Source organism: Peromyscus leucopus, chromosome 3, assembly GCF_004664715.2.
Source record: "Peromyscus leucopus breed LL Stock chromosome 3, UCI_PerLeu_2.1, whole genome shotgun sequence".
Classification (NCBI taxonomy): Eukaryota; Metazoa; Chordata; class Mammalia; order Rodentia; family Cricetidae; genus Peromyscus; species Peromyscus leucopus.
Genome location: NC_051065.1, coordinates 139,371,811 through 139,399,037, shown reverse-complemented (window position 1 = coordinate 139,399,037; position 27,227 = coordinate 139,371,811). Strand labels below are relative to the sequence as shown.

Below are 27,227 nucleotides of genomic sequence, written 5' to 3'. Positions count from 1 at the left end.
ACATGAAATTGAAGAGATCAAGAGTCTGGATGTATCACTGAAGGGTGTGAGTCCATGAACTTGACTGGACCTCCATAAGAAAGAAGGCCAGTGGGAGTCTCAGTCATTTTCTCATTCATAGCAATTCAGTCCCTCCATACAAAATTCTCACCAAGTGCTCTCTGAAATTAATTGGTGTGATAAGACTGCTGGTCATGGTTAAATGGCTCTTTGTGGCACATTGATATTAGTATTAGTGTAATGTCTAAGAGGGTGTCTCTCTCTAGTCTGTCTGCCTGTCTCGCTCTTTCTCTCTCCCTCCCTCCCTCCTTCCTAATCATTAACGGATATATTCTTTATTTGTTGAGCCAAATTGCCAGAACTGACTATGAAACAAATCCTACACATCCCTCCCTTCTCAGGCAGCCTTGGTCCCACCCACCGCTGGGAGCTGGGCAAAAAGTCTGGAGCAAGTGTCAGTGCTGAGCAGCCTGTGAAAACAGCGCTTTCTGCCCAGACACATTCGAAGTGGCATTCCGCCTGCCCCTCCCTCCTCTTCCTAGCCATAAATCTGTCTCCCTGGGATCTGTACATTTTTTTTTTCTATCTTCAATCTGCTGATAACTTGCCTCAGCCAAGGATCTCAGCGTTGGGTGGGAGGGAGTCGATTTCCTCAGTCTTTTGGAAAGCCAGTCCTGGTTCTGAGTGTGGATGGAAAATGCCTGGGTGAGAAAACAGACTCAAGTCTGAGTGCTTGGATTCAGACCTCAGCTCCACTTGTTGCTAGAACCATTCAAGCCTGGGGTGAATCCCTTAAATGCATCGGCCTCCTCCGTTTCGTAGTTTGCACAAGCATGCCGTTAAATGGACTGATATTTCTGAAGTGCTTTCAACAGTGCTAGGTGCAGAGACGTGCTTCGTAAACGACCGTTTAGTAAGTCTTCATCACACCAGAGTTTCCTCCAGGTACCAGCGCTATTCCATTAGACACTTCAGCATACAGGCTTTAGGGCCCTTGAAGGGAGTGGCTTCTTTTTTCTCCATTAAAATTACAAAGCATATGCTATATCCTAGCCTTTTTATACCGTTGAATGAGAAAAAAAATGGCAGAGGGACTTGACTTGCTGCATGGCGAGCCTGTCTGGCTCAGTGAGCTGTCCGCCGTCTCCTGACGCTAATGGAAGTGCAGTGAAGCTGATCGATCTCCTGAGTGTCCTCCGTCCAGCAGGTTGCTGGCAGCATGGGGTCACTGTTGTTTAGCCGCCAAGTGCTCTGTAACCTGCTGTCCAGCTGTGCATGTGCCCAGAGCCTCCGTGGGGGCTCCTGAGGAGGGGGTTTCCACAGCACTGGGGCCTTGGTTGCTTCAAGGCTGAGCTGTGGGAGAGATTAATGGGAAGTGAGAAGAGAAACTGTTATTCTTACCCAGCAGTGTTGTTGGGAGTGTGTGACTCTTCTTGTATTTAGGGAAAAGATTACTCATGAGGATTTTCTTCCATAGAACATAAAGAACCTCAAATTACTGCTTGTGGCCCCCGCCCCCTTCTCACCCACCTCTCTGTTTCAGTTTGTCCTGGGTAGAACCGTCAGCGTTTTATTTTCATTTCCCCTCCTAGGCAGGCTTTGGTTCTGTATTTACTTTGACATCCCAACAAGCTGCCCCAGACCCATTTCCCTGCATCATCTAAAAAGCCCTCTGGCCACTAGGTGCTTTCCTGTGACCAGCCTGATGGGAACCTCCGCCCATCCCCTGATGGCGTTACCCTCCCATTTACCAGTAACGTCTGAAGTCACAAATTGGCATGTTGTTCTTGTTCCAAGTGGACACTGTTGACAGTAGCAGTTGAAGGTTTTCCCAGGATAGCCTGGCTAACATTCACACTCTACTAGGAAGAGGTGGACACTTGGATGTCCATAAACCATTTTCAATAGGCATTGCTTTCTGACCAGTCAAGAGCCAAACAACAAAACCTCAGATCTTTTGGTGGCTCTGTTTCCTTCTAAAAGTCATAAAGTAGTCACATTTTACAGTAGCTACCTCATAATGCTACTTGTTTCATCCATGTGAAAAACATTACCATAAAATTTAAAAGCCAAGAAAACACACTCAAAGTCTTGGGGTTTTGGGTTGGATTGGTGGTTTTGATTTTAGGGTAGTAGGGATTGAACTTTGGGTCTCACGCATGCTGCCACTGAACAGTAACCCCAGCCCTCTCTTGACCTGAGACAAGGTCTCACTGAGTTGCCAGGTTGGCCTTGAACTCACTCTGTAGCCCAGGCAGCCATGCATAGCCTTGCATTGCTTTCCAAATAGCTGTGTTACCAGGCCTGGCCAACTGACTGGTTATAAGGAGTCTTCCGGGGACTTAGAAGAAACTGACGGCTGTTCTTCAAAAGCACCTACTTCTGAGGAGCCTCTTAGGAGGCAGAGCCAGCAATCACAGTCGGAGCCTGGAATGTTCTCCCTGAGAACTGAGTCCTGTGTTCCCCTCTTCTCAGCAGAAGTTTAGGGCGAAAACTGGTCCGTTGTAGGATTGAGCTAAAGGTCACGTTTATGAGACACAAACCACATCTTGCACAAGCGCTGGTCCCACTGAGCTCTCTTTGACTCTTGATTCTGAGACTTCGGAGGGTGAAGGCCTGCAGACTTGTGCTGTCAGGATTCAAGTTGTGAATAATTATCAAAGACTGTTCTCCCCAACTCTCCACTCCCCCCAACCCCCCACACAAGAGCTTTTGCTCATAGGACTTATAGCAACATTTACCATATTGTAAACTACTTTCTAAAGTTTTCACTAACTTATTGACCAACAAACTAGGCATATATCAATATATATTTAAAGTATATTTTCAAAAGATATGTGCAAACAACAGTAGTGTTATATGCTTTTACAAACTTCTCCAATGTCTAGGTTAATAGAAGATACCAGGATTCACATTTCTGTATTCAACCTGTTGTGACGGATAGCAGGTCATGTAGCTCCTAGAACATTCCATGTGTGCTCATGAAAGAATAATGTTAATTTGTTCTGAAAAGAGTTTTTTCTGTATAGACACTGTGCAAGGGTCTTGGGAACCCTCTGGGTTCCCAAGGATCACACTTTGAGAACTATTGTTCTAATCACTTGAAGGGTGGTGTATCAGAGTTTCCCATAGCAGCAAAGAGAAATAAAACTACATACAGACTCTCTGCCTCCCAGAGATACAACCTGAACCACCCTGTTGGTGACATCTGACCCACTTCCAGTCCATCAGCAAGACAAATAATAAAGCAAAGGACCTTCTGTGTTACTCTGGCTTTGCATTTGCCAGAGGCTAGCCTGGCTCTTCCCAGAGGCTGAGTAAATGACTCTTCCTGGAAAAAGTTTCAGGGGATGCTTCATTATTTGGCAGCTCTGGGGGGGGGGTCAAGACCAGCCCTGGAACACTCCCATTTCAAAGGACTCTGGGCTACAATCACATGAGCTCTGAGTCTAAGGTCTCCTGCTAAACACACTGAGATTTGTCATAATTCCAGTCCTCCTAGGGTGCCCCCAGGCCGCGTTAGAGCCAAGCTGACCTTAGTACAGCCCTGGGGCAGGGCTCTAAGACCTATCATCCCTGAGACACATGGAAAGGGGGTTCCCCTCATTTTGCCTCTAAGAAAAAAAACTAATGTGACCCACACTTAAGCACTTACAAACCTGGGCCTTGGAACTCAACCCGAAGGCTCTTGAGACAGACAGTCTCAGTTCTGTTAATTATCCCAAGACCTTTCCCCCTTTGTCCCAACTGTATGACTGACCAGATCTTTTCTCTCTGCCTTGTGCTCTCCAACAGGCTTGCAGCCGATTTACTGGAGCAGAGATGACGTAGCCCAGTGGCTCAAGTGGGCGGAAAACGAGTTTTCTTTAAGGCCCATTGAGAGCAACACGTTCGAAATGAACGGCAAGGCGCTCCTGCTGCTGACCAAAGAGGATTTCCGCTACCGATCTCCTCATTCAGGTGAGAGTCTGGTTCTCGCGTAGGCTCAGCATGGAAAATATGGCCGGTGGTTGGTCTTTGCCATACTCATCCTGAGGCAGTACTCTCCACAGAAGATCTCATGGGCACAAACATAATGACAGCTTACAAAAAGGAAGATCTACTGGCATTGGCCAGTGTGTGGGGAAGAGGAGGGTTCCAGATCAAAGAGACTATTAGGCTAGAAGTAATTCACCTATGAGCAGACACAGGAACTTTAAGGGGTCTAGTGTCCCATCAAATAGCGAAGGAAAATTCCATTCTTCGTCTTCTATCTGCCTTACCCATGATCCTAAAGACTTTAGAAGAGACGGCTAAGAGTACATATGCTGTGAACCGCTCAGTTAAAAACACAGGAGACCCAGGCATGGTGGTGCACACCTGCAATCCCACCACCCAGGAGGTTAAGGCAGGAGGGTCATGAATTCAAAGCCAGCCTGGGCTGCATAAAAAGACCCTCTATCTAAAATTACAACAGCCGAGTAAGAAAGGGAAGGGTTAGGCATTGCTGATACCTTGACAGATAATCGTGTTATCCAGCCCTTGAGCTCTCAAATAGTGGCCCCATTAAATGGATCTGGGTGATTAAAATGCAGAGACATGTGTGATCACTGGACTCAGAAAGACCCAATTAATAAAGAGAACAGACAAGTTTCACTTGGTGTTCCCTCTTATTTAGAGTTATTGCACATATAGCATTCAGGTAGAATAGATTTATGTGTCCGTTGTTTTATATGAACAAAATCACTCAAGTCATTATCGACTTAATTCATATTATGCTCTCTATCCCTGTTTAAAAAATAAAAAGAAATCCACTCACTTTCAAGGTCCCTTTAATTCAGTTAAAAAAAAATTGGCAAACTAGGCATCTTGGTGTAAACCTATAATCCTAGCACACAGAAGCCTGAGGCAGGGGGATCGTGAGTAGGAGGCCAGCCTGAAATACATATTGAGACCCTATCTCCAAGACTGTGTGTGGTGTGTGTGTGTGTGTGTGTGTGTGTGTGTGTGTGTGTGTTGATCTTTTTGATGTGGCAGTGTAAGACTCGTGTGTGTGTGTGTGTGTGTGTGTGTGTGTGTGTGTGTGTGTGTGTGTTGGTCTTTTTGATGTGGCGGTGTGGCTTTGTAAATATTTTTTACTCTTTCCAAACCACCAGTGTCCTTATCTTTAGAAACACACTTTGCTTACATTCTTCCAATACAGAAAAGTCCCATTTCAAAGTTGAACTGAAAGTGTTCGTTATTATCTACACGCAATTCCTTGGACCAACCATCTAAGTAGAAGGTGGCTCACTAGATTGAACAGCTGTGTTTTAGATTTAAGTCAGAGAATCCTAGAATACAAATCACAGAGAGCAGTTGCCAGAGATTGGGGGGCGACTGCATGGCCTTGACTGAAGGCACACGTAGTTGGCTCTCTCTTGCCTTGCTGTGTCTTTGAACGAGGAGTAAAACTGTGTAGCACATGTCAGAGAGATGCTTAGGGAGGTCACTCCTGGGAAGGTCATCTAAGACGCTAGCTGCCCAGCCCATGTATGAAGGTTGTGGTGGCAGCAGATGTGTGGTGGTGTGTGGTGCAGTTGTTTGATGCTTTCTTTAATAAACTACATACACACTTAATAGTATTTTTATTTTCTCACAAGTTTATTGCTTACCTTACTTTTTATTCTGCATTCAGCTGAAAGTAATTATCTTACAATATATGTTTTCTGATTTGTTCTTAAATATAGTATGTCTACAGACTGCCTCCCTTCTCTCAGGATCTCTGTCTTGAAGTTGTAAATAGGAAGCTAAAGGCCACTTACTTGGTTTTCAGTAAAAGAATATTCTTGTTTTATTATTTTAAAATTCAGATGGGGGAATCTTTTGACTTCATTTTCACCTTCCACCACATGGTACAGATATCAGCACAGATATGGGTGTGTTGGGAAGTGGGGAACACTTTAGAAGGTGGAGCCCAGTTGGATGGGGTAGATCACTGAAATACCTGAACTGAAATGGGTTACCTTTCTCCATAATAAATGAGAAGTTTGTAATTCAGTTTAGGTACCAAAATAGACTAAATAGAATGCTTAGGACCCAGAACCAATCAAATTAAAAACTCACATTGTCCCATCACAATATTGAGGCCGGGCGGTGGTGGCGCATGCCTTTAATCCCAGCACTCGGGAGGCAGAGCCAGGAGGATCTCTGTGAGTTCATGGCTAGCCTGGTCTACAGAGTGAAATCTAGGACAGGCACCAAAACTACACAGAGAAACCCTGTCTCGAAAACCAAAAAAATAAAAAAAATTTTTAAAAAACCACAATATTGGGCATTTGGGGGGTCCCCAACCCCCAAGCGTGTGGCCATATGGTTTTCACTGCGGAATTCACCATGGAACTCCGAGGGTGAGCTGCAGGCTCCATTCTTAACTCATCTGCAGGCAGAAAGGACCCAGCCTCTCACACCAGGCATGCTTTTCCTTCCTTCATTTGCTCTATTTTGTAATTGGTCAAAGGAAACCAAAATTCCTGAGTCAAAGCGAAATAGAAGAGAGAACTATTTGCAAACTGTGGCGTGTGTTGCTTGAGATGATCATCTGCTTGTGAAGGTTGTGTGCACAGCAAATTATCACCTGAAAAGTGCACACTTAATGATGTGAGGGTTCCACTGTCAGCCACTAACCCAGAGAAGTGAGAAGCTCAGGAGCCACGGGAGAGACTCTCAAGTAGCAGATGGCATTTAAGCAGTGGCCCTCTGGCCTCAGCCTTTTGAGCACCAGCAGCATATAATGAGAGCTTTAGAGCTAATCACAGCCTTTCACCGGCAGTTCCATTCCTAAGAAAATATCCCAAGGAAATTATCCAGTAGTGGACAAAGAAAATGTCCTTAGCCAGTCTATTTATAACAGTATAAACTGGAAATACCCCAACCTCCCCCAATATGAGACTAGCTAGGCAAACTCGGAAATGATCAATGCAACAGGATACTCCATAGCTCAGCAACTAACTGTTCATTTTGTTTATTATTCCTTCATCACATCATTCAGGGTCTTGCATATCCTATTCAGGATCTGAAGCAGAGGGTTGGCAAGGAACAGATGTGCAGTGTGGAGGTGGGGCCGTCTGGCTGGAGTCTTGAAGCAGTGGTGAATGGTGAAAGCAACTCTTGAACCAAGGCGGGGCCAGCAGAGAAGGGAACGATCCCACGAGTCCCCAGACTTGATGACTGATTCGATGTTGGATGAAAGAGGGGGAGAAGGGGGGCGACTGGAGGACTAACCCCAAATTTCTGACCTGATTGGACAACAGCATTTACCGAACTAGGGAGCCCTTTCTGGTTTATAAAGATTCCTGTTTTGGACACATGGTCCATAAATCAAGAGATAAGTAAATGTGGTCCTGGTAGTCAGAAAGGCATTGTGACGGGAACAGATCAGGACGAAGACAAGCGGAGTAAAGTTATGGGGACAGATGCAGTTGTCCACGAGGAGCTGGTGAGGGTGCCGGCAAACGCAATATTGAAGGGCTGGAGGAAGAAGAGCTGGGAGGTGGGAGGAAAGCCAGAGCAGCCATCTTGGCAGGCAGGAAGCATCCTAGGAGGGGGCAGGTGAAGAGTCCTGGCAATGAATGCTGCCAAGGTGGGGCTGTTCCCTAAGGACCACAACTGCCCTTTGATTTAACACCAGAGAGGTGACCTCAGCTAGAGCAGTTTGGGAAAGGCTTCGCTTGGAGGGGAAACCAGAGTGAAGAAGTAGAGATATCGGAAGTGACAGCTCCTGGGGAGGGTTGACTGCCAGGTGAGGAAGGGGCTGCGTCATGACTGGAAGGGAAGAGAAGAACCACAGGAGGAGGAAGGGATTCCGGAAAACCTTGAAACTGCCTATGTACTAATGGACAGAAACCCGCAGATTTTGAGATGATTCTGCATGGAGGGGAGGGTTTTAGAGAGGCCCGACTATAAACTAGAAATGTCTGTGTGGAATTATGAAAACAGAAGGAAAAAGAAATTTCCGCACACAAAAGTAACATAATGAAACTTATGTATGTGCTTTAATGCAGAAGTATTGAAGCTGAGAGACTATGGCATGTCAGTTTATGAAAGCCACGCCCACAAGAGATGCCATCTAGTAAATGTGTATTCTGTGAGGCCAGTGTTTCGTACCTGTCTCCTTTATCTTCCAGGTCTGTGGTGTTATTCTCATTTTGCACAAAAGCACAGGCAAGTTTAACTAAGCTGTAAACTAAGAATCAGAGAAATATCAGGAAATAATTTGCCTGAGAACAGGTAGCTGACGACAGGAACCAGGCTTCAGACTTGGACTGACCTCCCTAGAGCCCAAATTCTGTTCCCTAAAAGTAAAATAAATAACTTTCAGCAGCCTCTTCCCTTCTAGTAGCATCTCTGAGCTCTTGATCTTCAAACACTGACAAGACTAACAGGCAACTTGCCTTGTGTTTTTTATTTTGTTTTAAACAGCCACCCCATCCCCCACTAAGAAATTTCAGAGAGTAACATTTGGGGCTGGAGAGCTAGCTCAGTGGGTGTTGTGTAAGCACGAGAATCCGAATTCAAATCCTCAGCACTCACATAAAAAGTTGGGTATGGTCATGTATGTCTGAAAGTTCAGCCCTGAGAGTGTGGCAGGCATGTCCTAAGAATTCGCCGGCCACCTGACATATCAAAATGGTGGGTTTCCAGTTCACTGAGAGACCCTGGCCAAGACAGCAAGGCAGAGATGATGGAGGAAGACACCAAAGTCCCTTCTGGCTTCTTACGCAGTCAGGTGCATACACCCCGACACCGCTCCCCTCAACCCTCCCTCACACACACACCAAGAGGGGGAAAAAGTAGAATTTAAGATTTCAGAATAGGTTGCCTGGCTTTCAAAATGCATGCCAAAATACACGTGTTGAAGCTGTTTGTGTTTCAGTGTGTATGTATGACCCAGGATAATGTATCAGTATTAGGACATAAAGCTGGAGAGTTCTCTCCTAGGGAAGGTGTCAGTGAAGCTCCCCATATCATGGTAAATCCGCCTCTGTGGACATGTGTATGCCTAGGTCGTATACATGTGCATACAGATATGCAGACAAACCAGCTGTTGGCTCTGCATCCAGAGATCTGGGTTCCAATGCCTTGTACTCCAGAGGCACTTGTTGGGACCAATTATTCCACTGCTGAGAATATGGAGATTTGCTAAGTTAGGCACACAGCACTATGGCTCAAGCTTTGCTCTCAGTGGGCAAATACACAACTTATTCCAAATACCTTCTGTATTCCAGCTTTCATGTTAGCTTTGTTTTTATGAAGCAACGTTGAAGGTACTTTAATACAAGCTTCCTCACAGGGGTTAAGAGAGATGTTTGGGAGAAAGTAAGACACGATGTGGGCTTCTCAAAGAAGAATCACAAAAAGCAAAACATACTCAAGTGTGTGCAGACTCTTGAAGGGAGAGTCACCAATTTCACCTTCTAAATATGGTGTCCTGGGCCGGCATGATGGCTCAGCAAGGAAAGATGCTTGCCTCCAAGTTTGGTGATCTGGGTTTGAACCTAGACACACATGGTGGAAGGAGGGAACTGAGTCCCACGGGTTGTCCTCTGAACACCACGTGTGCTTTGTTGTGTGTTTCTGCACACACACACACACACACACACACACACACACACACACACTAATACTAATAGTTAAGAAAAATAAATGAGTTTATCTGCACAGTTAAGGATCTGAAGAATATATCCACAGAAGAGGTGGATAGAGAAGCCAAAGGGAGTGGGCATGGAGGCAGGTGCAGGGCCATCTTCGTTTATTTAGGAAGTGGTAGGCAAGACATGTTTTGAACACCCTAGAAGCCAAGACTGAGATATAGGAATTTCAAGAAAGCCAGATTCCATCGCAACAGAACTTTTTTTACCAACTAGAACCATCAAAAAAAAAAATGGTTTTCTTATGCCAGGGCTGACTGCTGATCATAGACTTACTCCGCCAATGCCATTTCTTGGCAGGGGAAGGTGAGCGAGGGGAGTCCTAGAGAGCAGAAGTTTGAGCCAATCTAAGACATTTCTAGAGTCTTTAAGACCTAATATTCCAAGTTGTTGCAGACACATTGTGTTACTGAGTGTTACACACAGTGCATGTCCAATGCACTGTCTCCTCCATAGCGCTGAGCCAGCCGCTTCTCTGGGCAGGCTCCTGGTTGCTGAGGAGCCATGTCTGGTCCAGCTGTACCCACATAAAAAGTTAAGTTTTCCTGACAAGAGCTAGGACTCAGGCTTCCCTAAGTATAAGCCATCCCCATGAAACGCATTTGCATGGTCGTCTTACTGCTCCTTACTGCTCTTCAGGTAAGCAGCTGGTAGAGACTGCTTGGTGCATCCCCTCCCTCTGCTTCCTTCTGTGGGAAAGCCTCTCTCTGCACAGCCCCCTCCCTACCAGCTGTTGGATGAGAAGCTAAAACATCATGAAGGCAGAGCGCATGTCAGCAACACTGGGTTTAGCCCAGTGTGGCAGGGTGAATTGCTGGGAGAGAGAGGCCTTGGTTCACCTTCTTTGCCCTTTTCTCAAAGGGGAATATAGAACTCAGACCTTCCTCCTCCGGTCTCCATGTGAGACCTGACTGTCCTCGGCCACTTGGATGATCTCAGTAGTCAGGATGGTCATGTGATAGTGGAGCTGGTGCCCGCAGTAGCCAGTGCCGAGGAACTCTTACTGTTCAGCCTCTGCTCCTCTCCTTATGGGGATCACCTCAAAAGATCCTCAGGACCCTACAGGGTTACTGGAGTCTAGATGAGGAAACCCAGGCCTGAGGCAATGAAAGGACATGTTTAAGGAGGTTCAGATCCCAAGGCATCAGCTAGCCATTCTCCTGTAGAGAAATGTACTTCCAGGGACCAGTAAGATGGTTCATCGGATAAGTGTGTTTACCGTGCAAGCCTGGAGACCTGAGTTTGACCCCTAGGACCCAAGTGGAGGTGGAAGGACAGACCTACTCTACAAGGTTGCCCTCTGACCGCTACACCTGCACTGTGACATTCAACACATGAACATGCACACGCAATAACAGTAAATAAGGTGGGGTTTTTTTTGTTTTTTAAGAAGTAAGAACTCAGAAAAGAAAGTGGCCTCCTACTCCTGGCCCTTGTTTTAGATCCCCTCACCAACTTGAGGAGGTGTGGGCATACCAGCTCTGTTCCAGGACCTTCTCTACATTACTGTCATTGAATCTTTATGATGAGCAAGGGAGGCAGGTGCGACAGTGTGCATTTTGCAGAGACACCCGGGGACTTGCTCAAGGTGACCTGGTACCCAGGCTGGCTAAGGCTGCAGACTGTGCCCCTCGCTGAGGGAATAGACACTAAATTTATATTTCCTGGCCTCCCCTTCCAAAATGGATACACTAATTGCAGACTTTTTTTTTTAATAGTAATCATCAAGAACACATTTCTTTAATGTTTGCGTTTTCTATTCTGCATAATGCCAAAATAAAACATTGATCAAATCCACAAGCTCAAGCCCAGTATGGCCATATAAATTAGGAAGGGTTAGGAAGACATTACACTAAACGGAAAGAAAAAAGTGTTGATTAGGGACTTATTTTTGTATGAGATTAAAATGTGAATCGTTAAAATAGGACTGTATTTTGGGTTCTGCATTCCCTTCTCGTCAGAGCCATAGCAATGGCTCCTGGATTGGAGCACTGAAATCCTTCCCAGCTCTGAAACCTGGTACCCAGTGCAGGTTCTACTTTCCGACAGCATTTCCTAAAGTGTGGGCAGAGCTCCTCTGTGTACGCTGCCTGTCCTATCTTAAGAAAATCCCCTCCAGACTGGTGTCTTAGTCTTCATTTAATCCTAATTGTAAATGGCAGCAGTTAGCTGCACCACCAATAACCAAAATTCAGAGATGGGGGATAGAATGAGTAGCATGGAGCTAGGGAAGTTCCTTGGTGCGTGGGGGGTGGATACTTGGGAAAGAGTAGCCACCTACAGAACTTGATTTGGTACAGGGGGCGGTAGTAGATACATTTGCACTCATGGGGTATTTTTGCAGTTCATGCTCAGTTTGGAAGAAAAAAATAGCAATATCTACAGCCCAAAATGCACAGTTAAATTAAGTTGTTAATTAAAGTGTCTTTAAAAATGGCTAAGATCAGAGACAAAGGCCCATTGTTTGGTACAGTTGTTGACTGCATGTCTCTGTATAAGGTAGGATGTGGGGAGGACAGGGAGGCCTATGGTGTTTTTAAAAATTAATCACCCATCCTTACAGAGTTCTGAAGCACCCCCCTGCATTGTGAACTTGGATCAAAGCCAGAGAGGGGTGGAACCAGTTCGTGATAGGATTTTTTTTTTTTAAACTAATGACCTACTCAGTAGACACTTCAAATATCAAGTGTACAGCACCCACCATTCTCCCCAAGCACTGACTTGTCCGAGATAATTTTGTGGAGCTTGTATGACCTTGGAGTGATGCCTAGATATATTTTTAAAGAAGAGGTGACCCCATACTGTCCCAGTTCTTTATAGAGAGTGGCCACTTCTAACCAACATCAACGAAGCTTGTTATTCTTAACACTACCAGCCCCAGCCTGGGCTCTGAGTGAGAGAGATGTGTTCTCCCCCCTACGAGAAGTTTTCATTGTTGTTGTATGAGATAGGATCTTGCTATGTAGCCCAGGCTGGCTCAGCCTCCTACCACAACATGTAGCTGCTAGGAGAAATTTCTGTCAAGAATCTGTGAGCCATTTTGCACATTTAAAATGTAGCTACCGAAGGATGTCATTTTCTTTGAATAATTCTGAAGTGCAAGCAGAGAGAGATGTTAAAAGGATATTTTCACAAAAATAGGAAGACGTTGAGACAGTTTAAATTTCCCCTGGCTCTGGGATCATCCTCTGATGGGCTCTCATCATCCAACAGCAGTTCACTACAGTATCATTTCAGTAACCTAAAACGTCAGTACCGTGGGGGCATCTTCAAAACCTAATGTAGTTGTGGACCCTTTGCTTGTACCAAACTGATCCATGAGTCCCCCTCGGGGGGATCTATAGTGTTATCCCATCTGTTGTTTAGATGTTTTTATGTAGACTGGGTATGTGTGGCATTAAACAATATATTGTTTAGAGGGGAATGGGCAAGGAAGATGGCTCACTGGGTGAAAGTATGTGTCACACAAGCCTGACAGCTTGCTTGAGTTTCATTCCAGGGACACACGTAAAGTAGAAGAAAAACCCGACTTCACAAAGTTGCCCTCTGACCCCCACACACTACACACATATGCATACACACATTTTGTCTTCGGTGTATTGAGTGTTTTGCCTGAGTGTATGTGTGTGCAGTACATGTGTGCATAGTGGCCACAGAAGTCAAAAGAGGATGCCAGATCTCCTGGAACTGGAGTTACAGATGGTTGTGAGCCGCCATGTGGATGCTGGGAACAGAACCCGGGTCCTCTCTCTACAAGAGCAACAAGTACTCTTAACTACTGACCATCTCTCCAGTCTGAAACTTTTTTTAGTATATTACTCTTCTTTTTTACGTTTACTTTTGTTGTTGTTGTTGTTGTTGTTGTTGTTTGAGACAGGGTAGCCCAGGCTGTCCTCAGGATGGCCTGGGCCACCTGCAGCTCCTGCCTCTACCTCCCAAGTCCTGGGATCAAACATGTGCACCACAATGACCTGCTCTTGTTTTTAGCATTTAGAAACAACTTTGTAGAGATCTGACAAACCTACAAGAGCTATATAAAGTATATAATTTGATCAGTTTGAAGATAACTATATATCCATGAGATCATCACCATAATAAATGTAATGTCCATATCCACCACCTCAAATTTTCTCTTATCATCTTTATTATTATTATTATTATTATTATTATTATTATTAGTTCAGTTACAAGAACATTTTCCCCAACATCTTTCCACTTAGCAAACTGTAAGTGTACCATGCAGCATCGCTTACTTGACAGCACCCTCTGCTGGCCTCTTCAGGACCCACATGCACATGGCGCAGACACATACACATAAATCAAACAAACTAAATCATATAATAATAATCTTTAAAAACCACACAACCCTGATATGTTGTGCCTCGTCCCTGTCATGGGTCAACAATCTGTTCTGTAAATTATTTCCTTCCTCTGTGGCTGTCACAGCTCCGCAGCTCCTTCTGTAGCTATTAACTAAAACATCCCATCTCTGTGTTTCTTGTTCCATTTTCCCTCCAGGCGATGTGCTCTATGAACTCCTTCAGCATATTCTGAAGCAGAGGAAACCTCGAATTCTCTTCTCGCCATTCTTCCACCCTGGGAACTCTATCCACACGAAGCCAGAAGTCCTACTGCATCAGAACCATGAAGAAGGTACTGGGAGACACTTCTCTTTGCTTGCCTGTGGCTTAGACACACGAAGGGGTTGAATAGTTAGCTGATAAGCTGTTTCTACTGCTGTAAATTTGTTCTTCATTCAGGAAGCATGGGTTGAGTGCCTACAGTGTGCATACACTGGGGGAGTTGCCTGGATGAGTAAGGCATAATCCCATTAGCTCTCTGGAGAGTGTAAGCACTGGTTACAATAATATACACAGGGGGTGTAGCATAAGGGGAGATGACACCCGGGTACAGCTGGCAAGTTCACCTTTATAAAAGGAGGAGTCTAGTCACTTTCAAGATCCTATTCCTTAGGAAATTTTGTTGACTAGTGAATCATTCCCAAACACAGGACTGCTACTCTTCTTTTGCAGTCAAACAGTTAAAAACTTACGGTTGGTATTCTCTTAATTAGCACTTTACAAAAAAGAGCCTGACTCCAGGTGGGGGCGGGGGGGCTTGTCTCTCAGCAGGTCCTCTCCAGCGTATGAGATAGAGAATAATGCCAGCATTTCTGGCATGCTCCCACTTCCATCTTCTCCTCTCCTCCAGTAACCCAGGCTAAATTTAGCAACTGTCCCTTCCCCTCAATTCGGATTTGATGTTCCTCTGCTCTTCTGGCCTTTCTCATTTCCGGTTTGCATAATAACCAAGAGCCACTCCAGAGAAGAGGAGGTGGGCTCACTGAAGCCTGACAGTAAGACGGGCATTGTGTTATCAGCCTGGCTCTTCAGACGCACAGTGTATGGGATGGGCCCCCCTCCTTCTTTCTCTTGCTATTTAAAATTATTATTTTTCATTTGGAATTTCTGTCCCCATTTTCTTCTTAAATGTGGTTGAAGGCATGTGGTTCCTTCCTACTTTCTCAGAAGTAGGTGTGTGTGTGTGTTGTTGTTGTTGTTGTTGTTGTTGTTGTTGTTCTGTGCAGGGGCTAATCTCTCCTAGAGAAAGCTGGCTGACTCTGAAACTTACCCTCAAACCAAGTAAGTGGAGGTGTGTCCCATCATGCAACCTGATGAGCTGTGCGTGCATGCTCTGTGATGTCAGTGGTGAACTCAACCACTAAGAGAACAGAGCTAATGAGGCCGAGGTCAAGGGTTTCATAACCCTGCAGATCATGCAGATACACTTCAGAATCAGCTCTTAAAAGTATCAAGGGCATCCACAGAGACCATTCCTTGATGCTATTGGTCAGGAGGCAAGATCTGAGGGGCTCTTCCCTACCGCATTGTCTGTTTAGACACCCTGCCAGTCTTAGATGGACAGGCGACACCATCTCTACCAGGTGGTGTCAACGGAAGGAGCCGTGTGAGACACAGGGGTGACAGGAAGAAGCTACCTCCTGTTTCATACTTCCAGAATAGTGGCTTGCCCTCCCCACCTCCAGCCTCTTTCATTCCTTCTCAAAAAGAAAAGAAAAAACCAAACCAAGTTCAGCACACAGTGTCTCAAGAATTAAAACAGTGCTATTTGTGAAGGCACTAGATCAGCTGATGGCAGGTGAGGATATAGCAATATGTGCTGAAATATGGAGAGACCTGGCCCCAAAGAAAAATCTCTGTAAGATGAAATTACACACACCAAATTTTAAACGCAGTTAAGGATACACAGAATTATGTTGGCCCAAGACTACTTACGTTTGCTACTGACTTGGCTTGAGTGTGTGTTTGTAGGTAAAAGCTGAGTATTACTTACCAAAATGTTTGGAATCAGAAGTGGTTTGCATTTCAGGTTTTATAATATTTACATAAATATATGATATCTCAGGATGGGACCCAAGGCTATTCATGAAATTCATTTGTTTTGTGTATCTTATATGCATGGTTTAAAGATGATTTTTTTTTTTTTTTTTTTTTTTTTTTTTTTGGTTTTTCAAGACAGGGTTTCTCTGTGTGGCTTTGTGCCTTTCCTGGAACTCACTTGGTAGCCCAGGCTGGCCTCGAACTCACAGAGATCCGCCTGGCTCTGCCTCCCGAGTGCTGGGATTAAAGGCGTGCGCCACCACCGCCCGGCAAAGATGATTTTTATGGAATTTTTAAAGTTTTAATTTTCTACAAATTAGCAACATGCCTGTTTTGAATGTGACCAGCCACCCAAGGTCAAGCGTGGGGGTTGACACACGTGACATCATGTGGACATTTGAGGTTTCAGACCTTAAGCAATTCAGAGCTCAGATCTTGGGTTAGAGATGCTCCATGTGTGTGTGTGAATGGCAGGCCAGAAAGAGGCGAGGCACTCTCGCAGTGTCTGCTTCAGCGAGAGCCCCTCTGAGGCTGAGCATCCTGATACAGAGTGTGCAGAGAGACACAAGCACAAGGCTGCCTTCACCCTGTGACCTCCCTTCACCCCAGCCCCCTGCTTAGCCACCTCAGATAGCGATCATTTCACAATGGGAATTGATATCGCAGAACAAACAAACGTGTCTCATTTGATCTATGGATGGCTTCCCCACAAGTGTCCCCTGGGGTCCTTTTCACTGAGGCCTCACCTTCCCCTCTAGCTACTGTATGTGCCAGCCGTGAGGAGCCTGGAATTGGCTTAGGGCTTCCCCCTCCTGCTCTGGACAGGACGGTGGCCACACAGATGCAAACAGTCTCCACCTTCTGAAATCCTGTCAGGACTTGCGCAGAGCACTCATCCAGAACACTGTTTCCACTCTTTGTTTATTAGTTATGGAAGAAGAAGGTGAAATATTACAGGTTAACTATGCAGTGTCTCTTTCGTTATTGGGATACTTAGGGTCAACACTCACTAATGAGTAAGGCAAGGCAACAGGCATAAACCAGAACCATTCCAGGCGCGTGCGTGCGTGCGTGCGTGCGTGCGTGCGTGCGTGCGTGCGTGCGTGTGTGTGTGTGTGTGTGTATGTGTTTAAAGAACAGGACCTGGAATTGAAGAAAGGAGGCTCTGACCCCCAGTCCTGCCAGAACAAAACTGGTCAAGTTTCTCATTTCTCAGACCCTCCGTTTCCCCTGTTGTGAGAAGGGAGGTTAGATTAGATGGTGCTAAAGGTCCCTCACAGCTTTCAGATCCTAACATCGTCAGGCACTGGGGAGATGAACAAGACACAGACGTCACCCTCAGGGTCTTAGGCAGTTAGGACACAGGAAGCCAGGACAGAGTCCCACTGGTGCTGCCCAGGAACAGAAAACCCCGGTCAAGGTTGTATCACCTCATCCAGAAGGTCTGTCAGCATGGTCCTTCTCGGCATCAGACAGTAACCTCATTCACTTGAAGTGAGAAGTGCAGTTTCAGAAGATTCCTTTGCTGACTGTCATGACTCATTGTACCTGTAGCGCATGAATTCGGTAGTAGGTAGGCGGTGGTGTAGCAGGGAGACAGCATAATCGATGCTGCTGCCACTTGCACAAGAACCAGCAGGCAGAAGGCATCTTCAGACGATTTGGACTAGCAGATGACCATAAAATAAATCGGTCATGTTACATTCAATTGTGATATTTTAAGGCTGTAGTTTCCAAAATCAGCTGCTCTAATATCCCATGGAACTGAAAGTAACAGATTGCTACTCTTTCCAAAGAAAGGCTCTGTCCCCAATGTGTACATGCAATTGACACTGGTCCCCTAAAAGCTCCTTAAGTCATATTAAAATAAGCTGCCAGTCTGGGCTGAAATCCAAGTGGGGTTAGCTCTGCCGAGTGACCCCTTTAGAACTGGTCAACACAGTCTGTAGGGAGAAGGAAAAAGATCTGTTTCTCTAATGTTCTTTCTCCATCTCCCTGCCCCCTCTTATCATTTAAACTCTAAAGTTTTATTCCTTAGATAGTGAGAGGTAGGGATAGGTTTTAATCACACCATTTGAGCACAACCCCCCCACTCAACACACTCGAGCTCGCACACCTGCACACACACACACACACACACACACACACACACACACACACACTGCTGATGGTTTCTGTGCTGGTGAGGGAAGTATTAAGGGAAGGATGCTCTCATGTCAGCCTTTTGTTGCAAGGTGCATGTAGAATTCTCAAGTCCTGCTGAGAATTTCCACACATCAAAACACTGTCTCATTTTCCCTAGCAGCTAGCACATGAGAACAGCCCAGAACTTGGAGGACAATCATCTCTTTTTGGGGGGACAAGAGGGTGGCGTGCATTCTGATTTGGCCCACTGAAGTTCCATTTGTGTGGTCTCTTTCTTGAGGGGAATATTTCTCCTCCCATCAGTACCAAACCCAGGTGCCCAAGGCCTGCTTTGGAATCATACACAGCTTCAGTGAGATAATTAAAGATGAGGCTCAGGACAATTTTTATTGAGTCCTACTACATGTCAGCCCTCCTAAGCACTTAAATGTTCAAATCATCTACTCTTCACAGACATCCTAAAAACAAGTGGTATTATCCTAAATTTGTAGATGAGGAAATAGAGACCAAGAGCAGCTAAGTAATATGCTCCCAGACCAAGTGGCAAAATGGAGATTTGCATCCATGGATGCCTGTGTTTTGTGCATGGATGCATGCATGTGTGTATGCACATTCAGGTTTGTGCAGGTGTGTGTGTGTGTGTGTGTGTGTGTGTGTGTGTGTGTGTGTGTGAGAGAGAGAGAGAGAGAGAGAGAGAGAGAGAGAGAGAGAGAGAGAGAGAGAGAGGGAGGGAGGAGGCCAGTGGTTGATGTCTGCTCTCTTCTTTAATCACTGTAGCTTAGATATGAGGCAGAATCTCTCACTTGAACCCAGAGCTCGCCAATTCCACTAGCTTGCTTCAGGGATCCCTGCACAGAAAGGATCCCCTATCTCTGCCTCCCATTGCTGGGATTACAGGTAGTCTACCACCCTCACCCAGCATTTCTGTGGGTGCTACAGGTATGAACTCTGGTCCTCACACTTCTATGGCAAGTGTATTTTACCCGCTGGGCCTTCTCTCCTGCCACACAAAGCTAAGATTTAAATCCAGGTGAGGTTTACAACAGACCAGAATGTTCTCGTGTTTTTTCTAAGTTTTCAGTGTTCATGAAGCTGAAAAGGGGGGAAATGGTTGAAAAATGAGCCATTTTCATAGAGAATAAGATACTAAGGCAATTTCTGAACCCATCTAGGATACAGTGGATCAGGTAACCCTTTGCTTGCACTATAAAATGTAAACAACAAAAATGGTCAAAGAGAATTACAAAGGCCCCCAAATAGGTGTTTTAGTTTACGACCTATTTTACTTTCCTGAATCAGGGTCTATGTGCCCTAGGCTGGCCTCTAGACCCACTGTGTAGTCAAGTATGACATTGAACTTGTGGTTCTCCTGCCTCTTCCTCCCCAGTGCTGGAATGATAGGACACTACTGTGGGGGGTTTTATGTGGTACTGGAGGATGGAGCCCAGGGCCTCATGCCTGCCGGGCAAGGGCTCTGCCAACTGAGCTACATCCCAACCCTAGTTCATGATTTCAGAGAACGTACTCAAAATTGGATGGAATAAGCCTTCTGGATGGTTGGTTTTCTCAGGATGAGTAAACTCGGCATGAGTCAAACCTCCCAGCCTGTGTGATGGACAGGCTCTGAATCAGACAGGGGGCATTGATCTCGGAAGCCAGCCTCTCTGTGCAGCCCCCCGAAGCCAGTCCTTCCTTCCAGTTAGCTGCACAGGCACCACAGATGGGAAGCTCTTGTCTGCCGAGGCCATGGCCTCTTACCGATTGTAAAAAGCTCACCCCGATTTTCTACTCCTACTGGAAGGGTGTTGATAAATGAAGCGTCAGAGAGGCCCCCAGCTAGGATATGACATCTTTGTTATTTATTTTTACTGTGTGATACATGAAGGAGCCGGAGAGCATCGTGGACATGTGTCAGGCCACCTAGGTTCAAGGACATTCTATCTCCCCGGTTTGCCTGCTCTGTGTCTCAGGACGAGTTAGTTCCTCCACATGTCAGAGAAGGAAAACAGCAGTGCCTGCCTCGTGCGATGTCAGAAGTAAATTTATTGGAGTGAGAACTGCCCTTGGAAAAGCCCCTGTCTGCAGGCCCAGTAAATGCCATTCATTGTCTTTATTTGGTGGATCTTCCTTTTTTTTTTTTTTTTTTTTTTTTTTTTTTTTTTTTTTGGTTGGGGGTTGTTTCAAGATAGGGTTGTTGTTGTTTGTTTTCGTTTTTGTTTTCTCTTTTTTGGGGGGCCCCGCCACCCAGCTCCCCAATAAATCACACACAAAGGCTTATTCTTATTTATGAATGCCCAGCCTTAGCTTGGCTCAGTTTCTTGCCTGCTTCTCTTAACGTCAACCATTTGCCTCTGGGCTTTTCCTTTTCTATTTCTGTAAACCTTGCTTTGTCTTTTCGCTCTGTGTGGCTTGCTTTGTGGCTGGGTGGCTGGCCCCCGGAGTCCTCCCCTTTCTGTGGCTCCTTCTTCCTTCACTCCTCCATTTCTTTTTTTTTCTCTCCTCCCAGATTTCTCCATCTGAATACTCTCTCTGCCCGTCTATCCTTTCTCCTGCCTTGCTATTGGCTGTTCAGTTCTTTATCAGACCATCATGCGTTTTAGACAGGCACAGTAACACAGCTTTACAGAGTTAAACAAATGCAACATAAACAAAAGTAACACACCTTAAAATAATATTCGGCAACATGGGGGTTCTCTGTGTAGCAGCCCTGGCTGCCTGGCTGTCCTGGAACTTGATTTGTAGACCAGGCTGGCCTCAAACTCACAGAGATCGCCTGCCTATGCCTCCCAAGAATTTTCTGGTAAATTCTTTCTTTAATGATTTATTTAGCTTTATTTTATGTGCATTGGTGTGAAGGTATCAGATCCCCTGGAACTGGAGTTGCAGACAGTTGGGAGCTGCCAAGTGGGTGCTGGGAATTGAACCCAGGTCCTTTGGAAGAGCAGCCAGTGCTTTTAATTACTGAGGCATCTCTCCAGCCCCCTCTTGTAAATTCTTAATTGTGATAAAATGAATATAAGCCTTGCAGCCTGGCCCAAGTTTAAGCACACTTGAATGGGGTTGGGTACCTCCACATCAGTGGAAAAGGTCCTTTTTGGTTTTGTTTTCTTCCCTCCCAGTTCCAGGTTTCTTAAGCATCATCTTTAGGAAGGGACTCTGAGTGCTTGGTTTGGGTGTCAGATCCATGCATCCCATGCCTAGTAAAGACCTAGCCCCTTCCCTGCAGCACCTTCTGGGCTAACTGGGCGCCATCTCCATCAGAATTGCTATGGGGACAGCATCAGTGTTCATTGTTTGTACAGCACGACCCATCTGGCCGTGGTCACTTGTGTTGCCTCCTGGAACATGGGGCTTGCTCCACCCTCCCATCCAGAACCCTTCTGTGAGTCTTCTGGCTGTCTCCTCTCACGGTTAAGCACGAGATTAACCTTCTCAGCCCTCTCCATGCTGTGATTCTAAGAACTGGCAGCAGGTCATGAGAGGTCCCAGGGGACTAAGAGCAGGCCCAGCTCTTCACTTCCTGTTCTCACCTAAAAGAAGAGGAAATGGAGGCAAAGGCCCTTCCTTCCCGTTTCAGGGTGAGGGTCAACGTGTCCTTGTTCTTTCTGACCTCCATCCCCTCCTCGGCATGTGTTTGCCACAGCAGAGGAAGGCACTGGACAGTACAGATGGTCTCTGGCATCTCCCACCAGCCTTCAGTTTTCTTCCTCTGTCTGCTGTGGTTTGGAGACTGCTTTTAGCTCTAGGACGAGTCTCTTCAGCCAAGAGTGTGTTGGGAGGGAGATTCCTATGTACGTGAGTAACCCTAGAGATAGGCAGGAAGTCTCCAAGAAACTCAGAGAAAGACTAGCCAGTCCCTTGGAGATCAGGAACTGGGGTCAGTGGATTGTCATCTCTAAAGAAGGAAGTTTTCTCCCGAAGGGCTACTGATGGGCTGTCCCCCACTCCAAGGCTCTTCTCTGTCTTTGTGCTGCTCTGACTTCAGTCTCTGTTGGTCATCAGAGGCACAGGCTTACCCCTGCAGGTCTACTTGGCTCATTTCAAATTTTATCCATAGATTCTTTTTATTTTTTTTCTTAAGACAGCATCTCATGCAGCCCACGCTGACCTCAAACTTGCCATGTAGCTAAGAATTGCCTTAAATATAGGTATGCATCTCCATACCTAGTTTATGTAATGTTGGGGATCAAGTCCAGAGCTATGTGCATGTTGGGCAAGCACTCTACTGACTAAACTACATCCGAGTCCCCCTTGATTTTTTTGAAGATGTATTTTTATTTTATGTGTATATGTGTTTTGTTGGCATGTATGCATATACATGAACCCAGTACCTGTAGAGATTCCCTCAGAACTGGAGTTACAAATGGTTGTGAACCACCCTGTGGGTGCTGGGAACTGAACACTGGTCCTCGACAAAAGTAGCAAGTGCTCTTAACCTCTGAACCATCTCTCCAGCTGTCACCCCACTCCCGCACCCTAATTTCTGAAATCACTTCTTTTGGCTGCTATGTTGAAACTGAGAGGTCTCGCTCCTCTGTCACAGGCTGTGTCTACAGATGTATAGATGCTCTGGGCCGTCCCCCTGGAGGAAATAATCCACTTGTGGGTAGCATCTGCCTTCCTGAGGCAAGGAAGAGGAATGAACCATTCGTTTCCTTCAGCCCATTGTATCAAATGCTTATACAGTTGTAGGGTTTGTTGTTTATTTAATTATACATTCCACCCGATCTACTCCTTAGGCCCCAAAAGGGAATTCAGTTGAGATGGCCAGGCAAAAGGTCAGTAGATGGTCTCCTGACAAGCAGAAGTTGAGCCTTAAAGAAAAGGAATAGGGGACAGAGAGGGGTAGCATTTTGCTAGACTGCCATAATGAACACCACAAACTAGACAGCTGCTGCAGAGTTGTCCTATTCCAGAACGTGGGTTCAGGGTGGGTCTCCTGGAAGACTGAGAGGAAGGACACGGTCCAAGACTCGGTCTTAGCTACAGAAGGCTGGTCGGCAGTTAATCAATAGTGGTGCTTGTCTTGGAGGTCCTGCCTTGCTCTTTATGTAACATTATTCGTGTGTGTGTGTGTGTGTGTGTGTGTGTGTGTGTGTGTGTGTGTGTGTGTGTGTCTCCGTCCGTCCATGCCCACAATCTCCTTTTTATAAGGGCATCAGATATATTGACTGAAAAAGTATTCTGGTTTCCCCTCTATTACTGTGACAAGCACCATGACCAAAAAACTCTAGGACTAGAGGGATGCCTCAGGGATTAAGAACAGCATTTGCAGCCACATGTGATGGCACGTGGTTTTAATCCCAGCTCTTGGGATGCAGAGGCAGGAGGACCTCTGTGAGTTTGAAGCCAGCCTCTTCTACAATGTGAGTTCAAGGCTATTAACAGAGAAACCCTGTCTACAAAAACAAAACAAAATGAAGAAGAAAAAGAGCACTTGCTGTTCTTCCAGAGGACCCAGGTTCAGTTCCCAGCATCCACATGGCAGGCAACAACTGTCTGTAACTCCAGTTACCAAGGATCCGATTCCCCCTTCCGGCCTCCGTTGGCACTGCAGGCGCATGGTTCACAGACATACATGCAGGCAGAACCCTCATACATCTAATAAAAGTTTTAACTAAATAAATGTAAAGCCAAGCTAAAATAACCACTGAGGGGGAAGGACTTGTTCCAGCTCACAGATTACATTCCCATCACTGAAGGAAGCCAGAGCCGGAACTTGATGCAGAAATCATGGCAGGACAGTCGCTTGTAGCCTCTTCCGCCAGACAGCACTGTGGAGCCTCTAACATGCCGCTTGCCAACTTTTCAGAGTTAGGACTCGGAAGAACGTAACTTTTTCTTTCACTTTTCTGTATTCTGTTTTGGTTACTGACCCAGGGCTGTGCATGTTTTCCTGGCATTCTGAACTTTCTCACTCTGTCTGAAGCCCCCTCTTCTTTGGCCACGTGACTGCTTGTTGACCTCCCTTGCAAATGGCAGCTTTTCCTTCTCCTCTCCATTCCCTTTCTCCTGGCAGCTGCCAAGATTTACAGCTAGCCTGCCCTGTTGTTTTTCCTAAACTTTGTCCCCATGCTTCCTTTCACAAAAGGAAGAAGAAACGGTGGAGGAATGTGTTCTTGCTGGCTGTCTCCCAGGGTTATTCCCAGGATAATACTCAGCTAGCTTTCTAACATGGCCCAGAATCACCTTCCTAGGGAATGGTGCTGCCCACAGTGGGCAGGGCCCTCCTATCCAGTACCAGTCAAGATAATCCTCCACAAACATGCCCGTAACTAATGTGATCTTTGCCACCCCTCCATTGAGACTTTTCTCAGGTGACTCTGGGTTTTGTCAAGTTCACTGGGATGTAAAATAGCTTCCTCTTAACTAATTATGTCTTCAAGGATCTTCTTTCCAAATAAGACCACATTGTGAGATCCTGCAAGTTAGAACATAGGAATTTTGGGGTGTGAGGGCAGAGTTCAACAACCCAGTAATAGGACCAAGAGAATATGAGGTTATGTGTAAGATATACTTTAAATTCCATCTCAGGGGCCTTTAACTAGACTCTTTAACTTTTGTTTAGCTCTGTATCACTCATAGTTCCTGGTAATCTTTTACAAACTGCTGAGGTGTGGTCCCCTCTGGAACACTGGGAAACACAAGTGGCCTGAGGCTGATGACTCCCTACTCACTTCTCTGAGCCTGGGGATAACACGGGGTGACATGTGATGCTGACAGGTGGTAGATGGACATGAGATACGTGCCATAACCTTTTTAGACTTACTCATTGTTTATAATGTGACTGAATTGGGGCATTTGGATGAATTGAAATAGAGATGATAGAACCAAAGGATCAGGAATTTAAGGTCATTGTTACCTATGTGGCGAGTTCAAGGCCAGCCTGATCTACACGAGATTCTATAGTAGTTACTTTTCTCGTTGCAAAAAAGATACCAAACAAAAACAAGGTAAATGGAAAGTCAGTTTGGGCTCACAGTTTGAAGGCACAGTTCATCATTGTGGGCAAAGCATATTGGCAGGAGGGTGGAGCAGCCAATCCCATTGTGTCCACAATCAGGGAGCGGGGAGACATGAATGCTTGGCTTGCTTCCCCACTTCAGTAAGTCTGTAATCCTAGCCGTAGGATGGAGCCACCCACATTCAGGGTCTTCCCACTTCACTTAAACTTTTCTGAGAACACCCTGAATCACACCCAGAGGTAGGTTTCCATGGTGATTCCAAATCCTATCAAGTTGACAATCAAGACTAGCCATCAAAGACCCTGTCTCAAACACACATGGGGGAGGGGGCGCTTTTCTAATAAGTGATATGAAAGAAAATAAGACAGACCTCATATTTTCATCCAAAGTCCTGATTTATTAGTTTGGTTGAAAGAATGGGATCCTCTGTGTCTAAAGACATTTATAAAGACAAAGCTCGCCGGGCGGTGGTGGTGCACGCCTTTAATCCCAGCACTCAGGAGGCAGAGGCAGGTGTATCTCTGTGAGTTCGAGGCCAGCCTGGTCTACAGAGTGAGTTCCAGGACAGGCACCAAAGATACACAGAGAAACCCTGTCTCAAAAAACCAAAAAAAAAAAAAAAAAAGACAAAGCTCTGGGCTCAGAAAGCACACTGTCAGCTAGAATGAATATGCCTTACCAGGCTTTGGGCTTTTTCCTCCCAAGCCTCAGTGCCTATACTCATTATGTGTGGTGTGGCTCTCCCTCCCTTTTCCTTATGTGTTTCCCTCCCCTATCAAGACCTTCAGAATCAGGGTGGTGTGGACAGTTTCCCAGTTTTCCAGTTGAGCAACTTACCAAGCACAAACCCAGACATCAAGGCCAAACCAAAAAAAAAAAAAAAAAGCCTTAGACAGAAGACTCCTACATCTGAGGGATTTCATGCACCCACTGTCCGAGCAGCACATTTCCTGTGTCCGGAGCTCCTCTGCCTGCCGGCTCTGGTCTCTTAAGTTTCCATGCTCGGCTGCCAACTTATAATAACAGAGCAACAGGCAGCAGGGCAGGAACACCAGAGCCCACTCCATCCGTGGGTGCAAGCTTTGTACACTGAAACAAAGCTTGGAAGGTCTTGTTGCGGGCTTTTCAGCCTTCACGGTGGTTATGCCCAGACCACTAGGAGCCTGGAATTAAATACCCTGAGATCCACTTGTCTACCATTAATGTTATCAGCTTCATCAAGTGCTTCCTCTTTCAGTAGTGTCTGCAGAGAAATAAATAAATAAAGCTCCTCCACGTCTTGTTCCTGCCCAGGATCCTGAGTCTGAAGTCCAAGCTGAGTTGAATTATCTGGAGCCCTGTCTCCCTCCTTCATTGTTCTCCGAGATCTGGGCAGGAACAGAGAGTGAAATCTTTCCAGGACATTACATCAGTTCCCCCTTTCCCCTTGGCATGAAAGTGCTTCCACTCACAGCCCTCCCTGACTTCCTAAGGCTTGCCCCCACGGTACACCCACACCCCAGCCTTGAAGCCCGGACATCAAAGAGAACCTGCAGGTAACCAGATTATTGGCCAATGCCTGTGTCTCTTTTGTTATTTAGAAGACGGGAAATGGATTCCGGAAATGGGGGAGTTTTTCCTAGTACATGGCCTCCATGATCCTTGAGTCTTGTTAAACCTTAATATCTCTTAAGTAAAGAGAGACGTCTTTTCAGCAAAAAGAGATATTTAGAAACTATTTGAAGCTCTGAATGAAGCTGTCTTAAGTAGTTACTCTCCAGTAATCACACTCTGAAAAATGCAAAGGAACCACGATAAATTTGTCTTTGTGGAGGGCAGAGTTTTAAAAAGAGTATTTGCCTTGTCACCAAAAGGTCACTTCTGTCATAAGATTATTAAATTTTAGACGTTAAGACTTAATTAGACATAAGATAACACCATTCAGTCAGTACTCTGAAATAAAATGAGGCGAAGGGCATGTGCCATTCCAACCTAGAGCTGGCAAGATTTGTCAGGACTTCGTAGTAGCTCGTGCCTATAATCCTAGCACTTGGGAGGCTGAGGCAAGG

At 45.7% G+C, this 27,227-nt stretch overlaps 1 protein-coding gene across 1 annotated transcript in view; it reads left to right on the top strand.

Moving 5' to 3' along the window:
- Positions 1 to 27,227, top strand: part of Etv6 (ETS variant transcription factor 6) — a 238,139-nt gene that overhangs the window by 186,521 nt on the left and 24,391 nt on the right. Inside the window, exons 3-4 of the mRNA XM_028894477.2 lie at positions 3,796 to 3,960; positions 14,187 to 14,321. Coding sequence (XP_028750310.1) covers positions 3,796 to 3,960; positions 14,187 to 14,321 — 300 coding nt within the window. The remainder of the gene's footprint in view (positions 1 to 3,795; positions 3,961 to 14,186; positions 14,322 to 27,227) is intronic.